We start from the raw sequence: 25,932 nt of genomic DNA, 5'->3' as shown, positions 1-25,932 counted from the left end.
TATTTTGCTGAGTATGCATTTGCATAGGTCATTGTTTCCACGAAATAAAACGGTTTTACTGTATGATGAAAACTGTTGATGTTGTAGAAATTCGGAGCATCTCTCATACCATGTTAAAATGTTTTAGCATGTTACTAAAACGTGCGGTGCTTGCGTAACGGAATTCCCTCGTCTATAACACCAGGTTTAATTTCAAGTTTATGGTGAACCGCGATCTTTTTGATGCCACAATTATGGTCCATCAGTAAGATACCGACCAACCTCTGAAAGATACTCGCTTAACGTTTACATTTAATAAATGATATTTGAGAAGCGAAGTTCGTAACACTCAGAGAGGTCATCATTGCTTCCGGGTTAATTTGGAAAAATAAATGTGGATTGATCAGAGTTGCTCTGTGACATCATCGTGTTAGCTCTGGCCGCTTTTCCTGCAGGCTACCGCGTGTCATGGGGTTGAATTTCAGTTTGTGGTCACATGATTTGGCATTGTTTTCAACATTTAAACAGCGCACGTGACGTCATTGTCATTAGCAGAGTGTTATCGCGAGTTAACTTTTTTCTTTGAAACTAGTCATGCTCTAAGACCATGAGAAAAATGTATACTTACATACCCCCAAACCCCCCATCAATTGCTTGCAAAACGGAACAAAACAAACAGGAAAAACGTCGTCCTTTTAATTGTCACGTGACATGGTCAGTCGAACGTTTCATTAGCTCATAACATGGAAGGAGATAAGAACTTGAATTGCCGCACTTGGAAACGTGACGATTGAGACCACGCACTTTTTCAACGGAGGTCGTGGATAAATTAATCACTTCCTCTTGGTGAAACAGAGTGTGTTGTGATTAATTCATGAACGAAATGTGTCACTACGGAAGTTTGCAGATAGCCACATCATGCACAACTTCAATTGAGGTTCATTTGTGAGGTAGAAAAGCGGGTCCAGTCGTGAGTTAGACAACGGCGCACAAACAACAAGAGAACGAGTAGGGCAAGCAGGTTACATGGCATTGTAACAGGTAGAATAAACAAACTTTTGCTTCAGTTGCAACTTTTTAGCGCTGGGACAAATTTCTCTGCAGCCAACGCTATCTTTTGTACTTAATTGTTTATAGTCAGTTTGAGTTGTACATCAGATAATAGGAATATCTTAAATTATTGACTCTGATTTAATATTATTACTAATTTAATATTCTGGTTATATGCTCATATAATGATTTACGTCAGACCTAAAGACTCATACCAGACATGATACAATGCGCTTCGAGTTAGCAATATGTTGAATTTCATGGATTGAATCCAAAGAAAATAAACTAACCTTATCTAAACCGGGTGCGCGACATTACTATTTTAACTATGTGTGGCCGACACTGCACATAAATTTTCAATCGTTAATTACTCGAAAACTATACGTCGTAAACTGATCGGATTTTTATAGTTTAGTAGCAAAAACATCTGGCTTCTTGTATACAGCATAATTGTAAAACTAAAGAAAGTGCATTTAGTGTTAATTAAGTATTTGTACAAGTGAAGAAGTTCTTCTTTGTTCCGCCGCTGCTTAAGTGCCTAGAAAACCAGTTGACCGCGAGAAAAAAAAAACGGTAGAACAGTTAATCGAGTTAGTTGTGCGTGAATGAGTAAACGAAAACGATACGCTTCAATGCGCTCATGGTAGCAACAAAGAGCAAAACTATGACAATATAACAATATCTCAAAAATTACAAAACCAAACTTTATAAAACAAACATGGACAGATAAGTTGAATATTTTTGAGGACAAGTTACCAAATTTAAAGTTTCCACAGCAAACAGTGCAACTGTAACCCCACGTTTTGCTGTGACTGTGTGCAGGGTCACACATAGTGTAGATAGGGTTAAAACTGGGTAAATAAGGGTTTTACGTTTAATCTATTTACACAAGCGAAGCGCAAAGATATTAAACACAGTGTAAATGGTCTGTACTTTAAAATCAACATAACAGCTCGAGGCCTGGCAAATGTCAGCTTTGTGCTAAAATGATAGTGTCTGATATAAATGAATTAGAGACTTGTCAATGATACGCTGCCAGAAAGAAATTTTCTAGATTTATGAAGAAAAGATGCGTAATAATAAAAAAATATTTTTGACAGATTTGCAGGAGTTCTTTACAAAAGTGCAGAAAAAAATAGCATACAAAACAACATGTGGTAAGAAATGGATAAATGTAAGAATGTTAAACGTTATGAAAATGCCATATAATAATGAAAAGCCTAATAAGAAATTTAGTTTTATGTTTTGCCAGCTTACATACTAAACTCCGTTGCAAAGTGCGCTTTTCAAAATAGAACCAAATATGCAAATTCCTCCTTGTAATAAATATACAGCGCTGATCCCTTTTGCTGTAGTTTACAAAGCATGACGTTTATGATTTATGGACTCATGTTTCAGTAAAATGGTAATGTCATAATTTGCTGCAACGATAACCGAAAAGCTTTACGTGTGTGTGAAAGGGAAAGGAAACTCAATGGATCAATCGTGGAAAACATGGATTCTAATTCTAAGCTATTTCTCGCCGTGTGTTCAGCCTCAACGTAAGAAATAAACAGTTTTATAAAGTTGTATCATATTTTACTGTACGCTAAATGCAATCTAATACTAGGACAAGGTTTAAAGTGAAAGAATAAATGAAGGTTACTTAATTTATGGCATTCACGTCTTTGCAAAAAGAAGACAGCCATGAAAATTTGGCCGCAGTTACCCTTTAGTGCATCTGTTAGATGAAAAAAAGCTAATTCGTATCAATGGAATGTTATTTTCGTGCTCTCCACAGCGTGCCACCCACCAAGACAAGTGCCAAGAGCAACTTTCATCGGCCCGTATCATTCTCCAAGTGGTTACCAAGCACATTACTACTGCGATACCGGTTTAATCCCGGACGATGCGAAAGCATCTCATGTTTTCTGTGAAGAGAGAATTTTATCTTCTAGATCCCATGAGAGGAGTTCAGTGACCTGTTGTCAAACATCGGGAAATTTTTCCTGCGTAGAACCGTCCTTCGGTGAGTTAAACGCTTCTTTTTTATTAGTTTTTTGCAAGTAAGTTATGAAATTTTCTTGTTTATAGAAGTTAACCTTCTCCGGATTTATTGTAATAAATTAACTAATTATATTTGAAATGCAGGCTGCGGGAATCCAGCATTGATTACTAATGGCGGGTTCAGTGCTCACCTTTTCTTGTCATTTGCGTCAAACGGGGCATTCATGCCAGACATAGAAATAGAATATTTCTGCACATACGGATTTAAATTGGACGCTCCTGCTGGACACACCAGCACTTGCCTTCAAGGCAACAGGTGGAGTTTAAATCGCAGTTCTTCGGATTTTCCCAGATGCCAACCAGGTGTGTAGTTGTTATGTAGTGATGAACAACAAACTCACAAATGTGTTTCAGCAAAAAAATAAGTTTTCAATTAAAGATAAAACAAACCTTGGCGAAATTTTCTTTTATCAGATGACTGTGGAGAGCCGCCCGCCGCACTAAACGCCACAATAATTGTGACGTCAACCACGGAAAACTCTGTTGCTCGTTACGTCTGCGACCCCGGACTTTTTACTAATGACGTCACCGCAACCACTTGCCGAAGGAGCGGGTACTTCACATTGTTTTGGGATTTGAAAGTTGTCCCCACATGCTCGGTTCCTGAAACAGGTGGTTAAAATACAATTGTAAAGTTATCAAGTTGCTTAGGAGTTGACATATTTGGTAGCGGTGCTGGTGAAAAGTAAAAGAGCGCCTTTATAAATTTATTTTCACACGCTATCGTTCTGCACAAATTTAAGGCTGCAACGCGTGAAAATACTGGATTGTAGAAGATGTCTGTTTATGACATGGTTTTATTTCCAATCTGTACGTGTTGATCTTTTATTTGATCTTTCCTATTTACTGCAGGGTGTGGCAATCCCCCGAAAGCATTAGCCGGTCCAGCCGTAGGAAAGGTTGGTTCCTACTTAAAAGGAGAAACTGTGACATACACGTGTAAAAACGTTTTAGGAAGTTATGAAGCCGGTAATAACACATGCGAAGGGAACAATGTTTGGCGTAAGAGTGATGAGAGCAAAGGTTTAGCTCGTTGTTGTAAGTTTTATCATTGAAAGATATGATTGATATTATTTCTTTCACACCATGCTTGCTGGTATTCATTGGAAGCCAAGACTTTGATTCACGATTTTTATAAAGTTAACTTTCTAGAACCCACTGACCTGAACACCCAAAAATACAAGTCTGCTAATACAGGCATTAAGGCTAATAATTTAGCAAGTGAAAGTATAATATTTCCATACTTTCGTTTGCAGAATTGTAAGTTCTATCAACAGCATAAATAGTTATAACATACAGGTCTATTGAAAATAGTACAAGTTCTTAAACTTAACTAATTTCTCGTTTTTAGACTTTTATTCATTAGCACCTGGGCAAGTCCCAGCTCGCTTCATATTTTATGGACCCGTGGAAGAGTTATTCTACTATCCACATCATTCATTTGACAGCACGACTACGTCAATTTTAGTTGACGTCATTTATGATCGATCTAACGACACGTCGAATGAAAGGACCAGCACAAACGAACCAAACGTTACATCACGAATTTCGACCGTTTGTGGGTTTCCGGGAATATGTGTGGGTACAATACGTGATATTTACATCAACTGCTTCAACCAAACTCTTCTCTCCTGTCAACAATGTGGAGTAGGAAGAGCAATCGTCTTCCTCATCTTGATGGTTATCTTCGGATTGATGATATTCGTCGGCAATGCTCTTGTTATATGCGTCGGTTACAGGCGATGGAAGCGAAGAAATGCGACCAAGTTAGACATATGTAAAACATCGCTTGCTGTGGCTGATATTTTGACAGGTGCAATATTCGTTTTCTTTGTCGTTGGTTCGTAAAAAGTGAAAATATAAATTTAAGAAATAAATTTTTAATAGATACTTGATATTAACTTACTTCTTCAACTTTTTTATTTTCGATTGTTTTTAATACATAGATGAAAGCCGGTTAGATTTTGTATTATGTAACCACAGGCGTTCAAATACTGGTCGTGATGGTGTACAACTTCAGCTGGTCCATGAATCTTACTCCGATTGAGCTCGACCAACAACAACTCGTCCTGCAGGGATCAGCACAAGCATATGTGGGTGGAATTTTGCTCATCTTCAGTTTAACCTCATCCCTCTATCATCTGCTTTACATGGGAGGAGAGAGAGTCTATGCCATTACAAAACCACTTAAATATAGATGGCGCGGCAAATCGGCCACGTATTACGGTCTAAGTCTGGTGTGGATATTTTCTGTCGTAACAGCTTCTGTATTTGGTGAGAGAGTAAGCGAAAAAACATTGTTTTTGACAAACTATTAACACGGCTATATGGGTTGGTTTAAGCTGTACGCTTGAAAGTAGATAAAAATTACAATACTTTTTACAAAACATAGACAATGCACTTTATATTTTACTGATCATTTAAATCTTCACAAAATTTTTTTCTGTATGTTGTCATTTCTTTCCTATGTCTTCAAGTTTGTTGCAAGTACATAGAAGTATCTGTATTATTGTTAGCTTGGTTTCCTGGAAAATTCATCTTCAACTACATGACGACAACATTTCTCTTCTATCCTGCTCTTCATGAAGATCCTCATCATGATGACTACACAGTTGCCATTGTGATGATGGTTCTATTCTATCTTATTCCGTTCCTATGTCTGGTAAGTTTGGCTAAACTATGTGTCGTTGCCAAGTGAAACTGTAAATATGTTTTCATGTCTTCAAGTTCCTAAATCTGATTTATTTTATTGCAAGGTACTTCGTCAGTTGATTAGTTATTAATTGTTATCAATATTTACAGACTGCTACGTGTGTTTTCACTGTTGGTTTTATACATCGTGGTGTGAAGAAGACATCTTGGGATAATTTGGCAAATACCACGCTGTTAAACTCCAAGAGAAAACAGCTGAGGTCTATTCTTAAAACAATAACCTTGATGCAGATTGGATTCACTGCAACGCTGAGTATGACTAAAATAATTTAAATTTATAGCAAATGATTAAATTGTTTTCTTAGAAAATCATAAAATGTGAAAATATGAAAAACTTAACACAAAATCCAAAACGATTTTCTTCGGGAGATGTTCATTAATGAGAAATCGTCGTGGATAAACACTATGTTATATTTGTAGTTCCTATTGTTGTTGTTGTCTCTCTGTTTTATTCTGGACACTTGGATTGCAACAGTCTCAGCCAACCCTACCTGGTCGGATTTTATCTAAGCATGGCCAACAGGTAATTACAAGGCAACAAGGAATCATCATTACTTGATGACTTTGTAAAACTACAATAAAAACGTGCTAACCAATAACTCATTTATTCGTTGTAGTCTTGTCAACGTCATCATCTACAGTGTAAGAGAAAAAGATTTTCGCCGAGACATCGTTAACATATTTCGACCTGGTTATTCACGAGGTGGTGCCAGTAAAGCCTCTAATTCTACGACAAATAAAAAGAACAAAAGTCTATTTGCAAGTCAGATCTCAGCAAAGCACACAGCCCAAACAACAGTATCTTTACCTACCAGCAAAACTGCTATGCTTTAGTTACTGTGAAAAAGCAATGTCCTAACAGCTGGCAATCTCCGTCTTGCAATTATTGCAACTATTGCACAACTTATTAATGTTGTGTAGCCTAATGGCAGCCTATGCCTATTTTTAACTATACCAACGATATTGCTATTCTTTTAATCCGTTTTTTTTTTAAACTGTTTTATTTTCATGTCATTTTGTGCAGTTTATCCCAAAAAAAACGTTCTTTCTTTACGGTTATGTATCTTCATTGATCGATAACATATAGCATTTTCACAGCTCGTTGCAATAGATATAGACCGGGGTATAAATTAATTTTTGAAATACATTACAAAACTGAAAGCATTCAACAAGACAGACAGTCGTTCATATTTACAGCAGTTTTATTGACGCACTTGGAGAGTCTTCCATGATAACAATAGCAATGTACCAATGCGTATATAATTTACTGCACAGTAGCCATTATTGCCATTATCTTGGTATTGTAATTTGTAGGCTAGCTAATGCGACTTTGATTGGAAATAAGCCATAGCCATATAACCACAGTTGAAGTTCACAGCAAACACATTCCAACATGCTTTACAGCTTGTTTTTACAAGGTGAACGTTCTCGCAAAGTAAAAGCTCACCTATTAGTTGAGTAAGACATGATTTCTTTGATTGCTTTGTTATTTCTTATGTATTTGTTTTGTGAAGTGTGCGATGTTTTGCAAAGTTTTTCAGTGGAAGCTGAAATCTTACCAATAACGCAACGTTTCAAAAACGTCTTTTGAAATCCACGTGTTTAAGTTCTAGTCAATTTGAAAATATACGTTGCCAAAATATCTTTAAGTGATTACAGTAAGTACAGAAAGCTTTAGTTTCTGCATCGGCAACAACGGTTTTAGGACTTTTTTGGGGAAAAACGATTTTACGTAAAAGCTACGTTGGCAAAAACATCACAAACACGTTCTATTTATCTAATTTAAACTAACTTTTGGGAAAACCTTTGCAATAACTCCGCATGAAGGCGCTATTTCTACTCCATGTCTTATGTATAGAATAAATTAAACGCTTACTTTTGACGTAAGCACGACTTTCTGGAAACGTTGTTGCAAGACTGTGTTTCGTTAACTTGGAATCTTATGCCACATGTTTTTAGGTTTAATTGTTAACTGTAGGGTAACTGCAAACAAGCTTATTGTGTACAGCACTAAATTTCTCTGAAAATGTTCCACGATATTGCAAGGAGAAAGGTTCTGCGTCATATAAGGCAAAAGCTAATTGTAGGATATAGGCTTGAGTAAAGTGCTCTGTAATTCATGGTTGTGGATATCACGTAGCTTTTTTCAAGGAACAATATTTCCTAAGCTAGAAAACAAGGAACTGGAAGTTTCCATTCATTTGCATGAAAGTATAAACAGTTTTTGTCTCGTCTACTAATGCAATACAATTTTAAAGAAAAAGGGGAAGTGTGATATAAAGTTTTTAATTCAGGCAGAACATTTAGCAAACAGCCGTCAGTTTGCCAGCAGCGCAATATAAATTCAACAGAGACTTAATTTTAAAAGAATTACATTAGCTTCCTATTTCTCAGTAGGATCTTTTCCATAATAACTAAAATACAACAGTGAGTCCTGTATATAGGTTATAAGTCGTTGTCTTGAAAAAGTTGTTTATTTCAGTGACTGCAGAGTTGTTGCCAAATCTTCGTAGTTTGTTGCTTTACCGTGAACATACATTTTCAAATGGAATCGTTTTTTTATGAAAGTTTTTTTCGTTTTTGTACTGAAGGATTAAAACTTAATTTACACTTCTGTTGATTTAGATAAAAACTTCCTAGAATATTGTCCCAAAATGAAGGATGAAAATATAACATCACGTTTTAATTTCATCGATGGCCATTTCGAAAACCTCTTCTTGGACTGTCCCATACCCGCATTTTGTTCCGGTTCAATGCAAGACCTTTACATCAATTGTTTTAATCAGACTTGGAACTCTTGTCAACAATGTGGAGTGGGAAGAGAAGCTGCGTTTATGATCGGAATGATTATCATTGGATTGATGATATTTTCTGGCAATGCTCTTGTAATATGCATCGGTTACAGGAGATGGAAACGGGACGACCTTTCAAGATTGGATATCTGCAAAACATCTTTGGCGTGTGCTGATATTCTGACCGGTAAAATAGGCTACCAAGTGTAATTAACCACTAGAGTAAATTTTGGTAAAATTCGAAAGATCATAACGCATATCACAAAATTAACGACAAGAAGTTTATCGTAACTTGGCCGTTACGATTCCAATCTCACAGCTTTTCAGTTTCTGGTTATAATACCTAACAACATTGTCTGGTCCATGAAACTTACACCGGCTGAGTTGATTAAAAGATGGCTCGTCTTGCAAAGGTCTCCCGAAGCGCATGTTGGGGGCATGTTTCTTATGTTTGGGGTTACTTCATCTATTTTCCATCTGCTTTTTGTGGCAATGGAAAGGTTCTATGCGCTTATTAAAAGTGCGAACTACTCAGCGTTACGAAACAAATCCATGATTATAGGACTTCTGGTGGTTTGGATTGCCTCTATATTAGTATCAACTGGTGCAGGTAAATACCTTCTTTGCAGTAAAATCTGTTAAATGAAAGTAAAAAGATCAAAAGTATCACTGCATTAGTTATACAATGTTGATATATTACAGCTGTTATACATATTGCAGTCAAATATTTTGTACTGTTGGATAGATTTGGATTAGATTATATTATGTAAGGACAATTTAGGACATAAAGTTTTCATCTAAACATCCAGTAACGTTTTCGAATATGATAAATTTCAGCTTGGTTTCCTGATAGCTATCAATTTCGTTATTTTCCGGCCTTGTTTCTTTTCATTCCTGGATGCACGGAATCGTGCCATACTGCCGCTGCTACTGCGGCCTGGGTTTTCTTATACGTTATTCCCTTCATTCTCTTAGTAGGTCGAATGAAATGTTTGTCTAAGCTCTGTTAGAATAAAATAATTGATTTATTGTTGTTGTTGTGTAACATCTTGTACCATTTTAAACTTAATTGCTGTTTGTTGCGTTATTTTTCCATGAAAGTTGTTTAAGAGTAAAAGTAGTGTATTTTACACGAAAGTTCATTAAAATCTTAATTCTCAGCTTGTTTCGTGTGTTGCTGGTGTCGTCTTTGTCTGCCGAAACGGAAGAAAAATTGCTGGAGAAAGAGAAAACAGCAACGGAAGAAATTCTTCACTGTTAGATCAAAAGAAGCACATCACTGCTTTAAAAACAATTGTTTACATGCAAATTGGATTCACTGCAACAACAAGTGATATTACTATAGCTTGATAGCAAAATAAGCTTTTTTTGTTGTTTTGAATTTTTTCAAAAACTTTTTCCTTTTTTTGCAGTTCCGACTTTTGTTGTAGTATTTGTCGATTTTAACAACAATTTCGACTGTGTTTTCTTGGATCGAGCTTACATGATTGCATATTACATTGGCATGGCAAACAGGTAGGCCAACACCATTCCTTTGGTTTAGTAAACAGAATACCTTCATGAAAATGAAAAGAGATCTGATGATGAATGTTTTTATTTTAGTCTGGTCAACGTCATGGTTTACAGTGCACGTCATCAGAAATTTCGCGATGAAATATGTGACATCTTTAAAGCAGGCTATCTGCGGAAAAAGGCCGCTAAAAGTGCGCTACAATTACAAACTAAAACAAATCAGACAAACACCCATTCCGCCACCGATAAGTTATAGTTTGTTTAAAACTTCTTTCATATAGAACCACTTCAAGTTAATATTTCAGATAAATAAGTGTAATGGCGCATTCAGTGCATATATATATCAAATGTAAGTCTAAAAAGGAATTAAAAGTACCATAACTTAGGTCTATATAGGTTTTAAGACAGTTTTGATAACTTACTTTTAAAAAATAATTACTGAGTCTATGTAGATTCGTGATACTTACTGTGCCAACGCTGTACTATAAATATTAGTTCATGCTATGTACATACGACTTGTAATCGAATAATATTGAACGGAAGAATTATTAAAAAACATCACAAAAAATATTTTAGTTTGATATTTTTTTTATACGCTTAAACTGGTCGTAGAAGAGAAATAACATCAATATGATGGCTGTATCTAATAACTTGTGTACTGTTATACACTTTTTTCTATTGTAAATACAAGATTATTGTTTTTTGATATCATCTGTTGCATAATATTTGATTGCAAAACCAAACCACACACCAGATTTATCTTCGCGCAAAAATGCTTTAACTCAGATTCAGTTGGACTAAAGTTATTTTAATCAATTAATGAAAAAAGCGGATGTATTTAGGCCTAATTAAATTTTTCAAACATTCCTTTTGGTTTCCGGATTTGAACTTATAAATCTTTAAAGAGTAATCGGGATTGGATAATTTGAAATCCCAAATGCAAATCAAATGAATGTGTTATTGAAAGTAAGAATATTGCCTATGTTAAAGATCGAATCTGCCGCTCTGGGTCGTTCTGTAACCAGATCGTTATGACAAACGAAAACTTTAGATTCGAAATTCGACAACGTTATTTACTAAAAGAGTATAATCAACTGATATCATCAACGTACTTTTTAATTGAAAGTCAAATTTCGTTGATTAGGCCTAAGCTTTTTTAGTGCTTCCTTGAATCTGTGAATATTAATTTATTCATTCCGTTTATTCAAATTTATCGACTCGGTAGCCGAGTGGTTCGAACGCTGGCCTCCCATCAAATATAGCTCGTGAACTGTCCCCAGTGGCGCTTTACCGTTGTAATGCCTTGGGACACTGGCTCCTGTTCAGTGTAATTGGTGGACAGTTCTAAATTTAGGCAATACTAGGCTATATAAAAAAAATTGAAACACCACAATAAATAATGTGTGACAATCGGAACTTGCAGAAAGACTATTTCGGTAACAGGGACTAGAGTTATGATGAACCAACGTCAGGATTAAGTCGTGCTTACATTTCCATCCGTCTGAGGATAAAAAGTATCATACCGTGTCGCACCACAATATTTCCTCAAAGGTTTTTCCTTATTTAAATAAATAGCAGTTTCCTTGAAATTGCAAGGAAACGTTTTGCTGACGTTTAAAATTGTCCCGAAATTTAACATTTCAAAAGCATGAATAGATTTTGCATTTCAATTATTCAAATGTTTCAGTATTTAAATGCGCGACATACAGTAAGCTTATAGCACTTCGTCATAAACTGTCCAAAAATGACAGTAAAAGATGATATGGAAATAAACGATGTATATTCAGTGTTTTCACGCTTTGCGATTGAAATGAGGTGTTTTTTTGACTTGTTTTGAATAAATTAGATTGGTTTTAAATAGAGAACAACTGTGTTATCTCGCATGACTAACGCGGCACCGATATTCACTGACTTGTAACTGCGTATGATAAAGACAAACTGACAACTTTGACAAATATAATGTCTATAACTTATATTTTTCAGGTTATCCCTGTGCTGTATATCATTGTTCTTTTTCGTTTTCTTCTGACAAATTTACAATTTTTGGGAATATCATCTTGCTTTTTCATGTTTAGCGTGTGCATAGTTTCACTTCTTGGCAGCTTCCTATTTTTAACCTTGTTTTGCTTTCGCCGTTGTCAAATAAATTTTGCATTTACAAATTTTGGGAATAATATCTTGAGTTCGCATGTTTAGCGTGTGCATAATTTTTGGTTTTAGTCTTGTTTTGTTTTTGGCATTGACAAATAAAATGTATAAAATATGCAAATTTTCAACATCATTTGCATAAAAGCACTTCTGAATAAAGTATTTGTTCCTGTTTGGAATGCTTTGTAGGCTTACTGGGCCACAATTATGCAAATAGCAAGCTGTAACGTAATTGTACTTGCTAACAAAGAGTACATGTAAGAGATAAACAGTTCTTTCATCCCTATGGAGGCGTTCTGTTTGAGATCTTATATGATCATCAAATTTCACATCCTCTTTTCTAACCAAGTTTGAAAATTAGAATGAGGAAGCACCCTTTCAGTGGCATTATCACTTCATATGCGCAGTCGCAGTGCACACTAAAGAACCCGTCAATCTTATCCATAGAGTCTAGATTTAAATTAAGTAATTGCCATCATTTTTAATTAGCATCACTTACAGCAACAATGAACGAAAAATAAATTATTGGCAGCAGAACGTAGAAAATTATAATGCACATTGAATAAATATTTTTTTAAAAAACTCAAAAAAGGGGCAAGAAATTTAATAAGCGGCATTTATTCAAATAACTATTTAAATATTTAAAGCAACAATAAACGGAAATTGTGTAACTTGCTGAGTATTTGAGTACTAACAGCAGAATGGTACTTTCCAAGAATTGCTAAACAGGATTCTGTGTGAAAAAATTCCACTATTAGATGGTTACGAATTGGACACAGTTTTAACTTATCATTTCACTGGAATGAAAGTAATGTAAACCGTTACCTGTATTAATAAACGGAGTTAACTTGGTAATCCACTGGCGATATTGAGAACAATGCACAGAAGAGGAAAATAAAACAAAGCAACTTTCGACGACTGATGGTGAATTTGTTCTGCAAGTAGTAACTGGAAAGAGAAGCATGACACGTATCATAACATATTACCTAGCTTCAATAAAATTTGCCAACAATGACACCTAAAACTATTATCAATATATCTTAAGCAAAATCAGATCCAAGATATAGCAGAGTCGTTAAACATTGTTTGTAGAGAATCAATAATGCGGCCCACGTTCGATACCCAGTGGTGCCATACTGATGTAATGTCCATGGGCAGCGCATTTACGACACTTGCTCCTGTTCAATGGGCCTGGTGGGTAGTTATAAATTTGGGCAATACCATTCAAAAAATCAAGTACAAATTGTGTGACAATCGGAACTTGCACAAAGGCCAACTCAGTAACTGGGGCTCAAGCGATGAAGAATCATCGCCGGGTCTAAGTCTTGTAAAGACTTTCTTCAGTCCGAGAATAACAATTAATACCATACCAACTTTATACAGGCGAAGACCAAAATAGATATAATAATGATAAAGTATCCGTTATTGATAACATACAAAACCCAGCTTGTTCCCAATAAACCAATGCTATGAATCAAATACCGTTCACATCCAACACTATATCTACTATAGTTTGCTCACCTCAATTGAATTCCGTTTTGAACAACCTCTGCGCAAAGTTCATGGTCCAGAACACACTAAAGAATAACACATAAGGCATAATTTTCTACTCTACGTACTATTTATACTTTCTATCTTTTTATATATAATATATTCAGCATATATCGGTAAGTAAATGCACTTCTTAAATAAGCTTTGCTCATTACATGTAAACAAAAAAATTCAAATGACAATAATTATGCTATTTAGCATGCATGAGAGTGCTTAGACACGTTTAAAGCAAGATATCTTGCTGCGATATTCGAGCAAAATAACATCAGTGTAAAATTAAAAACGACCACATTATACCTTCATCCAGTCCGGCATATAGGACGAAAAAATTACAGTTTGGAATAGTTCTGGTGACACTTCAACAATTTCCAAGCAATCTATTGAATTTTCAACAGTTGGAATCTAAAATAGGAGAAAGAACTTGCATTTATGTAGTGTCCGTATGCAAAAGAAATTTAATGGAATATTTATTCCGTTAAATGATACCTCTTCAACTTGAGAAACAAATCCATTGATGTCACAAAGCTTGACAAGGTCTTGTTGCAGTTTAGATATCCTTTGCGATGAACTGCTAAGCCCTTTTACGAACAACTAAACATATATGAAACTATAAACATTATGCTATGAGATCAATAGTCACACCAGTCGTGAACGTGATCTTAAGCAAAGATCTGAGATACTTTGTAGCAGTGTAGTAATAAATCGAGTCACATGACTCTGGTTAAAGTTCAAAATGACTCGAGCCGTGCTATGACGGCAAAAAATGAAGCTTTAGGTAAAAAAAGGTATTTTTCTAAAAAATTACACAATTCTGTTTTAACTATCAACCAGACTAATTAGGAGACAGCCATGACGTTATGATACCCAATTTAATCCAAGGCATAATTTTTACCTCAGAAAAGTTTTTAAAGTAAAGGCATTTACTTGGCTGAAGTCGCAACTTAGACTTACTCAAGCGTCAGAAAAAAATGACAGTCTGGCTATAAAATATGCAAAAAAACTATAGAATTGACCTTTAAGCAATTCTGCAATTTGATTTCAGCTTCAAGACTCCCAATAGATTGGGAGCATGCTGCTACTCTTCTGGAAAGATCATTTAATTTCATCAAATGGGCACTGATGCTTTGAGACAGGATCTTCGACGGAGCTAGGTCCACATGATCACTACTGGAAGGCAGATGACAGCCATGAAGACATTCTCGAGCGACTTCACGCACAGCTTCCATTTGCTAATATATTGTATTATGTCAAACAACACTAAAGATTCTATTGAGTTCAAGAAAGTGAAGAAACTTTACGTTTTTATGGTTTTTAATTAATTATTATCATCCATTCACAACTCGCATTTTCAATTCCAATTTTCCGACAAAACTAACTAATAAATTATAACAAAATTTATCAAAGCAAATAACAACAACATACTAATAATAATGATAAACAACATTTCTATAGCACCCTGTACTCAACAAAAAAAACGAAAAAGCTCAAAAGTGCTTCACAGTAAACAAGCAAAAACTACAAGTAACTTACAAATATAAATGACTAAAAACAGAAAAACGTTGCGGTGAAATCAAGATCAAAACGTTAAAACGTAAATCTTTAAAATATATTAACATAAAGCAAACAAAAGTGCTACATACCTTCAACAAAGCAAAGCAAAGAAGAGATTTACATTTCTTCAGCACCTGTAACCTGGCATGTAAAATAACTTGGTCTCTTTCTGAGGAAAGCTCGGTATTTTGAAAACCAACCCAGTCATACTCCTGGGCATAAAAACATCTTTAGTTGTCAACTTTCGAACATTTAATTAAATTTATAATATCTTCAAGCAATGAAACAATAAAGTATAATAAGCTAATAAGCGTAATGAATCTACAGTAATGCTAACATTAATACTAATAACTAATAAGCTACTACAATACTAATAACTAACTAATTCTAATAAGCCTTAATCAAATGTATCTTGGAAAAATCGCAACCTCTGTAATGCAATAACTTACCATAAATGGAAGAACAGATTTTGCTGCAGTTTTTGTGTTAAGGCACGTCATATTCTCCAAGTTTAGTGCGTCTATAGACATATGACAATAAAAATCATATATAATTACCCAAGGATAGGACTGAGCAGTCCTACTTACCAAGCAGTGTAATATCCATTAAATTGCCCTGCAAACAACAAATTAAGATAATCAACAAAATCATTATACAATATACATATCCATTTGTAGTTTATTGTCAAATTCTATTAGCACAGTGTACAGATGTGTTGTAAATAATACATATTATATAAGCGTAGGTAATATTCTAAGTAAACAATGACACAAACAAGCACCAAACAGGTTTTTATATGAGTCTTTGATTTTTACTGAACATTCAGTTTCACCTCTGGTAATTCTTCATCACATTCATTTCCTGAAATGAAGCTAATATCTTAACTTTGTGCAACAACATATTTTCATTTACATCAAATTTTCAAGCAATGGTTTACAAGCAGTTATAAATTAATTGCAGCTCAAGTATACGTGATTTTATTTATTGGTTATGTTGTTAGTTGTGACACAAAAAATACCTGAAGTCAGCTGCTGTATGTCATCATACCTTAAAATATAAACACTAGTTAAAAACGCTTTCAATCTATGGCAGGTTAATTTGCTACAAGTTATTTTGGAATTTTGTCACAAGTGGTTTGGAAATTAACTAAAATATCAATTACTAATAAAAATACCCGAAGAAAAGTTGGGTTAGGTTTGGTTGAAAAGTGTAAGAAATACATTTCATATATACAGATCAACCAATATTAATTTCATCTCAATACTTACAATTGATGAATTTTGCTGGTACACAACTTTTCATTTATGTCATTTAATTGAGAGATTTCGGAAAGATATCTTTCATTCAACCGCTCAAGCTCTGCTTTTGAACTGAAAATATCTTCAAGCTACGGAAAAGAAAATATTCTATTTCTGAATGTTCCAACGATTGCTGTCATACATATTGTAAATAGATATGATACAAGCCTCCTGGTACCTGTCTGGTCAGGCATTGTTTCTGTTTTTGATTGTGTTCCAATATTTCCAGCGTGATCTCAAGTTCTTTTTCCTTTGTATTTAAGTCGGCTTCATGCAATTGTAAAATAACAAAACAGTTACAGGTGCTACAAAACTATTTTGTGTCGAGAAAGCTGTTGATTTTGATTGCCAATGTTAAGACCCAAGCAACAAACCATATAACAACTGTACCGTATTTCACCTTTCAATTCTGTGCAGAGTTCCTGTATGGTTATCAATGTGCTGCTTTCTTCTAAACTTGCAAACTCTTCATCAGTTTGACAAAAAGTTTCTCTGATTTCATGCTACAAAACAAGAAATAGGCAAAATACTTAAATTTAGAAACTTTACACCACTGATACTCATACATTTTTCAAACAAACAAAATAAAGCCATGTTTGTTGCAGCACAGCCATACTAAAATATGACAGGAGAATTTTGTGTTACTTGGCTTGTTTGAGTGCCTGCTTCTTGCACTGCAGAACTAAAGAAAATGTTTTCAATGTTCTGACTCTGAGAAGGGAAGCATCGAGGTGAAACATTCAACGGCGTGCTTGCTCCTGATCTAGCCATTAGCATGCTTTGTAACATCTATGTCAAGTATGGAAGCAAATTAATTGAAAATTGTTTTGCCAGTGCTTCTCCATTGCACCTGCATGCCATCGCACAGGCATTGCTTGACTGACATTGCTTCTTAACCGAAACTTTAAAAAAAGTGAAGGAATAACAAAATTACCTCATTCATGGATGGATTGGCAACCGTGAGTTGATTGTCATCCAAACAATGCAGCAAAGACTCATTGTTCTAACAATAAAAACAGTTCATCAACGTAAATTGAAACAAAAAACACCTTTCCTTCCTTCATAATAAATGAAGTCAAGGCAAAAGCAGGTTGCATAACAGCAACAGCATAACATTGCAGTTTAAAGGAAATAAAGATTTCTAGCATAACAGATACCAGAAACCTTTTCTGCTTCAGCAATTTCAGACTGCAAGCTAAAAAGATGTTTCTCTGTTGGAGACTTTAATGGGGAAATATTGTCTGGCGATTTGTGATAACTTTGTTGGTATCTGGAAAAGAAAATGAATGAAAAGCAAGCCGTCAAGAACCAAACGTTTTCAGACGTAGTAAATCACTAAATATCCGTAAATCAATGAATCACTGACATGGACACTTCCATTTGTATTTCTCGTACTTGATCCAACAAGGTATCCTTTTCTTCACGAAGAATCTATTGCGCAAGATTAGAACAAAACTAAACATTAGTGCAGTGGTTGTCAATCTTTTCCTACCAATTAGAGATGCAACAAGAATGATTTTTGAAATTTATTTGTAAATAGTCAAGTAGAAATTTAAATGGTTTGCTATCGTGGACATTGGTTCCATTGACAAGTTAAAAACTTTATTGTGACTTTATAAACTAGATGTCTTTGACTTGTTGTTTGTGGCACCGCACCAATCATGTAGTGACAAACAGGGCACCAAACTAGAGAACAAGAATGTATGTAAAACATCTTTAAATTAATAGACCTAAAATGTATATCTGTTAGGTAAATGTTTAGCTTAAAACCAGGAATGAAACAAAGGTGCTTGCATCTCCACCTGACATGACATCAGGTTGAGAGCCACTGCTTTAGTGGGTCCGGTAGACAATCAATCAACCGCTTTAGTGCAAAAAACATTAATATATAATGAAGCAAAGCAGAAATAAACAAAATGCTGCATTACCTGTACTGAAGATTTAAATTCTTCTGTTTGTTCACGAAGATCTTGATAAAGCTGCAATTTCTGGTTGCAATAACATAGACATTGTATTTCTTTGTGGCTTCTAACTCACATTATACTTTCATTGACTTGCTAATGTTAACTCCAGAACCAAATTAATCCCAAGAAAATCGCAAAACGTGGCAATTACCTCATCAAGTTCTTTGTTTTTGAGATCAACATCTGCCTCCAAGCCTTCACACCTTTCCTAGAATAAACCAATTCATCAAAATCTTTATCTACATAAATATTACATTAAGACAAAAAGAATTATTTAGAATGTATCACATTCATTTTGCAGTGTATTGTAATAATACATTGCTAAATGATTAAGCTTGCAAGAGGAATAGACTACACTAAATAGAGTGAAAAATACTTTTAATGTAGAATTTTCTTCATTGAGAGCAAACTTCAACATAGTTGCCACATTCAGGTCATTACTCAAATGATCATTCTGCAAACATCAAAGCAAAAGCTATAAAACTTTATATATACAACATTGCATAAGCACAATGCGTGTTTCATCCAGTATTTCAACAGCAGCAAACATCGATCAATGAATAGACTTACAGCAGGGCTGCAAAGGAACTTCCTGTCTTTGGTTACCTGATCTTGTAAGTTTCTGTTCATAGCCCTCAGGTCCAGTTCATCAGCCTTCATTCTTCTGATATTGTTTTCCATCAGAAGAACTTTCTCCTTCGTTTCAGCAAGATCAGCCTGTGCTTGTATGTTTTCAACCTGCAATTCTTGCATCAAATCATTGTACCTACAAATAATTTAAACGTTTGGTTTTAATAATTATGACAATGCTATAAATAATTTTTGATAACAGATAACAGTCAAGAAATATGACTTAAAAGCCTAGAAACGAGCTATGGATTGAATATATGTATAAAATCTGTCCAAGTTGCCAATAAAGTGGGGAAATAAATAATAATTAGGCCTATAGCTTAGAAGATTTTAGTTATATAAAAAAATTAATTCCTTACGTTTTCATTTCTTTTTCGTGTATGATGATTTCTGAACGTTGTTGCTTATTTTCGTCTTCGACATTTTCCAGTTGACGCATCAACTGATCCATCTTTTCATTCAACTCGTTATTTTGTTCCCGAAGTGATTTATTTCGTTGATACAAGTCATTTCTTTCACTGCATTCAGACATTTCCATATTACAATAAAATTTATAAATAAACATGAAATATTTCACAATCAAGCACACATCAACAACTAACAGTTTATTCATTATATTTAATGTGGAATTACTAAAGACTGATATTTCAATGGGTAGCAAACAAATGAAACCTACATGTCATTGTTTTCAGTGGCTGAATGATTTGAATAATCCGAACAAATGCTTGAAGACAAAAGGGAGTGTTCCTCTACAACATTAAAATGAAACAGAGCAAGAATAGTAATTATGTTATGTATGCATATATATATGCATACTCCGTAATGCTTCTTATATCTGAGTCATTCCATGTATAATCAACCAATTTTTTTTAAATTTGTAACCACTACTCTTGGATTTTGATAATTTCAATATATGTTATAGACCTTGGAAAAAGCCGAAAATTAAAAAAAAAATTTTGAAAATATCTCCAGGCGTTTTCGAGTTATTCAAATTTGAAATTTTCGCCACACGATGGCCTTTGGCTAGTGAGCACTAGTCACGCTTTATGATTTTCTTTAATATCTTTATTTCTGAAGGTAGAATAATGAAACAAATGTTGAATTTACCATTTTTGGGGTCAAGGAATTCATTTAAGCACATAAAAAAACCTATATCACACCTCCTTCATGGAGTAAATTAAGTTTTTTCATTAATGTCAAAGTTCAAGTTTACGATGCAATTACAAAAATAGCAATCGCATTGAAAACATAATTTTTCCACTTTTGTGTAGCATGGTTCATGTATTTTCATGTATCCAAAAATTGGAAACTTGTTTTTTGTTCTTTAGGATTAAAGTTGGTTTTAACAGCAAGCACGATTTTTAAGATCCTTATAAGATATAAAATGCAGATTTGAGCAATATCGTATAACTGGTCATGCATATATGCAAGGTTGCAATTCCAAGGCACCAACTGCTAGTGTTTAAAGATTATTCACCAAAAACATTAATTACTGCCTGCTAAAGGTGCACTCTGAGAGAGGTTACAGTAAATTTGACTTCCTTTTTGAACTTTAATTTTGCCTACTCCTATTTTGATTCTTATTATTTTATTATTCTTATTATTATTTTGATTTCATCTATGTATGAAAATGATGAATTTACCCGTTTAATCCCTGGAATTAAAGATTATGTAAGTGTTTTCAAAAATGTTCATCAGCAAAAGAGGCTCATTTTGTGTAATTTGAAGGAATTATATGCCACATTTTGTGAAAAATATCCCGAGCTGAAGATTGGATTCTTAAAGTTTTGTTCACTCAGTCCCAAATGGTGTGTCTCCGTATCGTCCAAAGGCAGTCATTCTGTCTGTGTGTGCATCCAACATCAAAATTCAATCCTTCTGGTTGATGCTACCAACAACAATGAAACATACAAAACATTGATTGACAAAATAGTGTGCAGCACGGAGAACAAAATGTGCGTGTTGCATCGTTGTGAACAATATCCTGGGTTTCAAGCACTAGAAGGCTTTTTACTTGCACAGTATGATGAGGAACTTGATGATGAAGTCCAATGCCAACAATGGAAGTCTACAGACACGATGGATCTTATCACGGTGTTAATGATGAGATATGAATGGATTCAAGAAATTGTAAGAGTTTTGGATGATCTTACAAAGCATTCATTCATAACTAAATGCCAATCTAGATACTTAAACTCCAGAAAGAGTTCTTTAACAGATGATAATTGTGTGATTTTGCTGGATTTTGCTGAGAATTACACTTTAACAATCCAAGATGAAGTAAAAAGCATTCACTGGAACCAGCAGCAATGTACAATCCACCCCGCTGTTGTGCAGCAGTCATTTTGCTTTGTTTCAGATGACTTAACACATGACACAGCTTTTGTGCATGGGCTTTTGTACAAACTCACTGCATTGATTCCAAGCTTGTCCAGCACCATTACTAAAGTTGAATATTTCTCAGACGGTTGCGCTGGACAGTATAAAAATATGCTGAATTTGTGCCATCACAAGTTTGATTTCAACCTGGAAGCGTGTTGGTCCTTTTTTCCAAGCAGTCACGGGAAATCTCCATGTGATGGTGTTCGAAGTACTGTTAAATGACTGGTTAAGACAGCTAGCTTACAAAGACCTACATCTGACCAGATGTGATCATGCATGTAATACACAACAGCGGGGTGGATTGTACATTGCTGCTGGTTCCAGTGAATGCTTTTTACTTCATCTTGGATTGTTAAAGTGTAATTCTCAGCAAAATCCAGCAAAATCACACAATTATCATCTGTTAAAGAACTCTTTCTGGAGTTTAAGTATCTAGATTGGCATTTAGTTATGAATGAATGCTTTGTAAGATCATCCAAAACTCTTACAATTTCTTGAATCCATTCATATCTCATCATTAACACCGTGATAAGATCCATCGTGTCTGTAGACTTCCATTGTTGGCATTGGACTTCATCATCAAGTTCCTCATCATACTGTGCAAGTAAAAAGCCTTCTAGTGCTTGAAACCCAGGACATTGTTCACAACGATGCAATACGCACATTTTGTTCTCCGTGCTGCACACTATTTTGTCAATCAATGTTTTGTATGTTTCATTGTTGTTGGTAGCATCAACCAGAAGGATTGAATTTTGATGTTGGATGCACACACAGACAGAATGACTGCCTTTGGACGATACGGAGACACACCATTTGGGACTGAGTGAACAAAACTTTAAGAATCCAATCTTCAGCTCGGGATATTTTTCACAAAATGTGGCATATAATTCCTTCAAATTACACAAAATGAGCCTCTTTTGCTAATGAACATTTTTGAAAACACTTACATAATCTTTAATTCCAGGGATTAAACGGGTAAATTCATCATTTTCATACATAGATGAAATCAAAATAATAATAAGAATAATAAAATAATAAGAATCAAAATAGGAGTAGGCAAAATTAAAGTTCAAAAAGGAAGTCAAATTTACTGTAACCTCTCTCAGAGTGCACCTTTAGCAGGCAGTAATTAATGTTTTTGGTGAATAATCTTTAAACACTAGCAGTTGGTGCCTTGGAATTGCAACCTTGCATATATGCATGACCAGTTATACGATATTGCTCAAATCTGCATTTTATATCTTATAAAGATCTTAAAAATCGTGCTTGCTGTTAAAACCAACTTTATTCCTAAAGAACAAAAAACAAGTTTCCAATTTTTGGATACATGAAAATACATGAACCATGCTACACAAAAGTGGAAAAATTATGTTTTCAATGCGATTGCTATTTTTGTAATTGCATCGTAAACTTGAACTTTGACATCAATGAAAAAACTTAATTTACTCCATGAAGGAGGTGTGATATAGGTTTTTTTATGTGCTTAAATGAATTCCTTGACCCCAAAAATGGTAAATTCAACATTTGTTTCATTATTCTACCTTCAGAAATAAAGATATTAAAGAAAATCATAAAGCGTGACTAGTGCTCACTAGCCAAAGGCCATCGTGTGGCGAAAATTTCAAATTTGAATAGCTCGAAAACGCCTGGAGATATTTTCAAATTTTTTTTTTAATCTTCGGCTTTTTTCAAGGTCTATAACATATATATATTGAAATTATCAAAATCCAAGAGTAGTGGTTACAGGGCCTGGTTGATTATACATGGAATGACTCATCTATAATGGCAATATCTATATTATATACATATACTCAAAAAAAAAATAGCTCAATGAGTGTATAACAAACATGTCAAACATACAGTGTTATTGTGCAGGGCTTTAGGCAGCCAATTTTCTTTCAATACTGGTACTCACTATGGTACAAATACCAGATAAATTAAAACAGCAAGTTAAGCAGATACCAACCTTCACCGCAGAATTCTGTGCTTTGGTTTCGTGACCTGAAAAGAATATAAAAACAAATTAAATTTTGATAAACCAGGATAATAAGAAAAAAATATTGACAAATGGCAATTCAATATTGCATCAGAAAAAAGTTTAAACACATGACAAAGTTCTTGGTAAATGTTGCTAGTGTAACTTTACTTGTTTACCTCAAAGTTTAAGTTTATGATATTAATGGTTATTAAATGGTTCCAGTTTTAAACATGTGCAAGCCATAGAGCTAGGCACTTTATGTGTATATCAAGTTGGCAATATTCAAATTCTCAGACCTTCTTACCCATTTGCTTTGCAAAACTCCTGAAATTTTTTGTACAGTTCAGATGGGTCAGCAACAAGACTAAGATTTTCACATTCTGCAAACAATTTACAGCAAAATTATCACCCAAAAATAGATTGTTATTAATTATTTATATACATATATCATACATGGGATCAGTGTTTTTCAAGGTTTTTCATGCCTTCTGGAAAAAAGTTTTGTTTTTAAGTTAAAACAGAAATTTAAAATTTAAATCTGGTTCCTCCACATGACAGGGCATACACTGTTTCAAACAGAACGTATGAAGCTTTATCCTCAGAGCATACAAATAGAAAAATAACTTATTGTTCACAATCACCTTCATTATTTGGAAAAACATCATCATTAGAATATACCACGTCCTTCATCTCCAGATTATCTTCATTTTTTGCTTCATTTTCAGACATTGTGAATTATTAACAAACTACAAACTTGGGCTACCAGTATTTAAACAGTACCGGTATATAATATATACAGAGAAGTAAAATAAGCATCATATAGAGTAAATTACTTGACTGCAAATTTTGAGTATTTTCTAGTCTAGGAAGCACTTTTCAATTAGGTTTTAGTGGAACAAATTACAAGTGCAAGTCCAACTTTATCCAAAAAATTGGTGTGGGACGTTTGTGTAGCATTGATCGTCACACTACCCCACTTGCAGATAAGGCTTGGAAGATTACCAAGCTGAAATATGTAAATGAGCGTACTGTATGCCATTAAAATAAGATGAAAGTAATAAAAAAGTTTCGTATACAAGTACGAAGTCCAAGCAACGACAGCATACTCGTGGGATGTAAGTTAACAGGCGGTTCGTGAGTTTATCAGAGAAATGTCGCCAGTGTAAGCAAAAAGACAAAGATGCGACTTAGCGAAACATTTGTAGTCTTCGTAAACATTGTGCTTAGTCGCTTGGAAATTGCACTGGCACGATTTTTGCAAATACAAGTGATAAAAGTATCTTTTTCTAGTTGAGAAAATGCAGATGGTTTCTCCTTCTGGGCTTCGTTGGAGGCTCCAGTGCGGTGCATTGAGTATGTGATGATAGAAACTGAAAGATAAACAGAATGATGACTCCATTTAAGCCGTCTGACTCCTGTAGAAGGTTGCTTGCCCTTCACAGATAGCATACACAATGAACGCTAAATAAAATTATAACTTCAATGTTCAAAACCAACTGGAAAGTTCGGCAGTTTTCAATGAGAAATCGTGCTTGCAAAGGTGCAAAATTTGGCGTGATGGCATACGCTGCCTCAATTCTTTGTTTATTTATTATAATTTGACGGTCAAACAACGAATTTTGTTTGTTTATTTATTGCAAATTGGCGTGATGATTAAAATATTTGGCGTGTATGTTGATGACTCCCTTGCATGCAGATGCCTCACTTTCCATCATTGCGTTCAACAAACCAAAAACTTTAAACGGCTTTCTTGGAAACAGTAACATTTGCACATGAGACTGGGGGCTAATCACATTGAATGCAAAGTCACGAATGGTCACACAACTGCGAGTAAAAATTAAAGTATAAGTCCAACTTTATCCAATACATTTGGGATGTGGGATGTTTGTGTGGTACTGACCGCCACAAATCTATGGCCTAGGGCTTTGACTGACGTGACCTTCTTCACATGACTGGCTAGGCACAGCACATGGCTAGGCTTCGACTAGCCTAGCCTACTTCACATTAAGCTATAAGGATTTCAACAAAGCATAGCTCAGCCCCTACTCTACCAAATCCCCAAGTTTGACTTCGAACTGTCGGAGTAGGTGAGAAAAAATTCCGCCTTGGTTGGAATCGGAAGTTGGGCTAGAACTTGAAACCGTGAAGGCAGACAACCAAAGCAACTGAACCTTCATGGAAATCATATTTTTAGGAGAATTTCGATCTGGAAATTGTTGAAGGCCAAGTAAATTTTGGGTATAATATTTAGCGCAATTATTTTGAAAAAACCAAACTCCTTTTTTCTACCTTAACCACAAAATCGTTAGGTTATAACAAGCCTATAGGTTATAACATAG

At 34.7% G+C, this 25,932-nt stretch overlaps 3 protein-coding genes across 5 annotated transcripts; 2 read left to right on the top strand and 1 right to left on the bottom strand.

Moving 5' to 3' along the window:
- Positions 1 to 934: 934 nt before the first annotated feature.
- On the top strand, positions 935 to 7,262 carry LOC143462256 (uncharacterized). 2 transcript variants are annotated; one of them, XM_076960337.1, is made up of 13 exons: positions 935 to 1,020; positions 2,130 to 2,186; positions 2,490 to 2,570; positions 2,810 to 3,037; positions 3,160 to 3,378; positions 3,490 to 3,687; positions 3,928 to 4,113; positions 4,427 to 4,888; positions 5,059 to 5,349; positions 5,592 to 5,737; positions 5,878 to 6,040; positions 6,208 to 6,310; positions 6,405 to 7,262. In XM_076960337.1, exons 3-13 carry the CDS (start codon positions 2,504 to 2,506, stop codon positions 6,619 to 6,621), a joined length of 2,280 nt encoding a protein of 759 aa, XP_076816452.1. In that variant the 5' UTR covers positions 935 to 1,020; positions 2,130 to 2,186; positions 2,490 to 2,503; the 3' UTR covers positions 6,622 to 7,262. The 2 variants fall into 2 exon arrangements, with proteins under 2 accessions (XP_076816452.1, XP_076816451.1); XM_076960336.1 differs by lacking the exon at positions 935 to 1,020 and having other exon boundaries at positions 1,065 to 2,186.
- A 1,157-nt stretch (positions 7,263 to 8,419) lies between these two features.
- Positions 8,420 to 10,796, top strand: LOC143462693 (uncharacterized). Its single transcript, XM_076960936.1, has 6 exons — positions 8,420 to 8,766; positions 8,899 to 9,189; positions 9,417 to 9,553; positions 9,741 to 9,909; positions 9,992 to 10,094; positions 10,182 to 10,796. The coding sequence occupies exons 1-6, from the start codon at positions 8,442 to 8,444 to the stop codon at positions 10,345 to 10,347; spliced, it is 1,191 nt and encodes a 396-aa protein (XP_076817051.1). The 5' UTR covers positions 8,420 to 8,441; the 3' UTR covers positions 10,348 to 10,796.
- Positions 10,797 to 12,716: 1,920 nt separating this feature from the next.
- LOC143463343 (uncharacterized) lies at positions 12,717 to 25,696 on the bottom strand. 2 transcript variants are annotated; one of them, XM_076961811.1, is made up of 28 exons: positions 25,323 to 25,696; positions 24,235 to 24,963; positions 23,898 to 23,973; positions 23,582 to 23,616; positions 19,910 to 19,982; positions 19,593 to 19,751; positions 19,210 to 19,369; positions 18,980 to 19,057; positions 18,755 to 18,811; positions 18,568 to 18,627; positions 18,006 to 18,070; positions 17,804 to 17,909; positions 17,574 to 17,642; positions 17,285 to 17,428; positions 17,040 to 17,142; positions 16,818 to 16,906; positions 16,610 to 16,728; positions 16,360 to 16,388; positions 16,174 to 16,202; positions 15,929 to 15,956; positions 15,791 to 15,861; positions 15,431 to 15,553; positions 14,804 to 15,019; positions 14,277 to 14,381; positions 14,088 to 14,192; positions 13,761 to 13,816; positions 13,065 to 13,187; positions 12,717 to 12,972 (listed from the first exon to the last, which is right to left on the bottom strand). In XM_076961811.1, the coding sequence occupies exons 2-27, from the start codon at positions 24,320 to 24,322 to the stop codon at positions 13,070 to 13,072; spliced, it is 2,361 nt and encodes a 786-aa protein (XP_076817926.1). In that variant the 5' UTR covers positions 24,323 to 24,963; positions 25,323 to 25,696; the 3' UTR covers positions 12,717 to 12,972; positions 13,065 to 13,069. The 2 variants fall into 2 exon arrangements, with proteins under 2 accessions (XP_076817926.1, XP_076817925.1); XM_076961810.1 differs by having other exon boundaries at positions 24,235 to 25,696.
- Positions 25,697 to 25,932: the final 236 nt, after the last annotated feature.

This window comes from Clavelina lepadiformis, chromosome 6, assembly GCF_947623445.1.
Source record: "Clavelina lepadiformis chromosome 6, kaClaLepa1.1, whole genome shotgun sequence".
In the NCBI taxonomy this organism is placed as follows: Eukaryota; Metazoa; Chordata; class Ascidiacea; order Aplousobranchia; family Clavelinidae; genus Clavelina; species Clavelina lepadiformis.
This window is presented reverse-complemented; position numbering and strand designations above follow the sequence as displayed.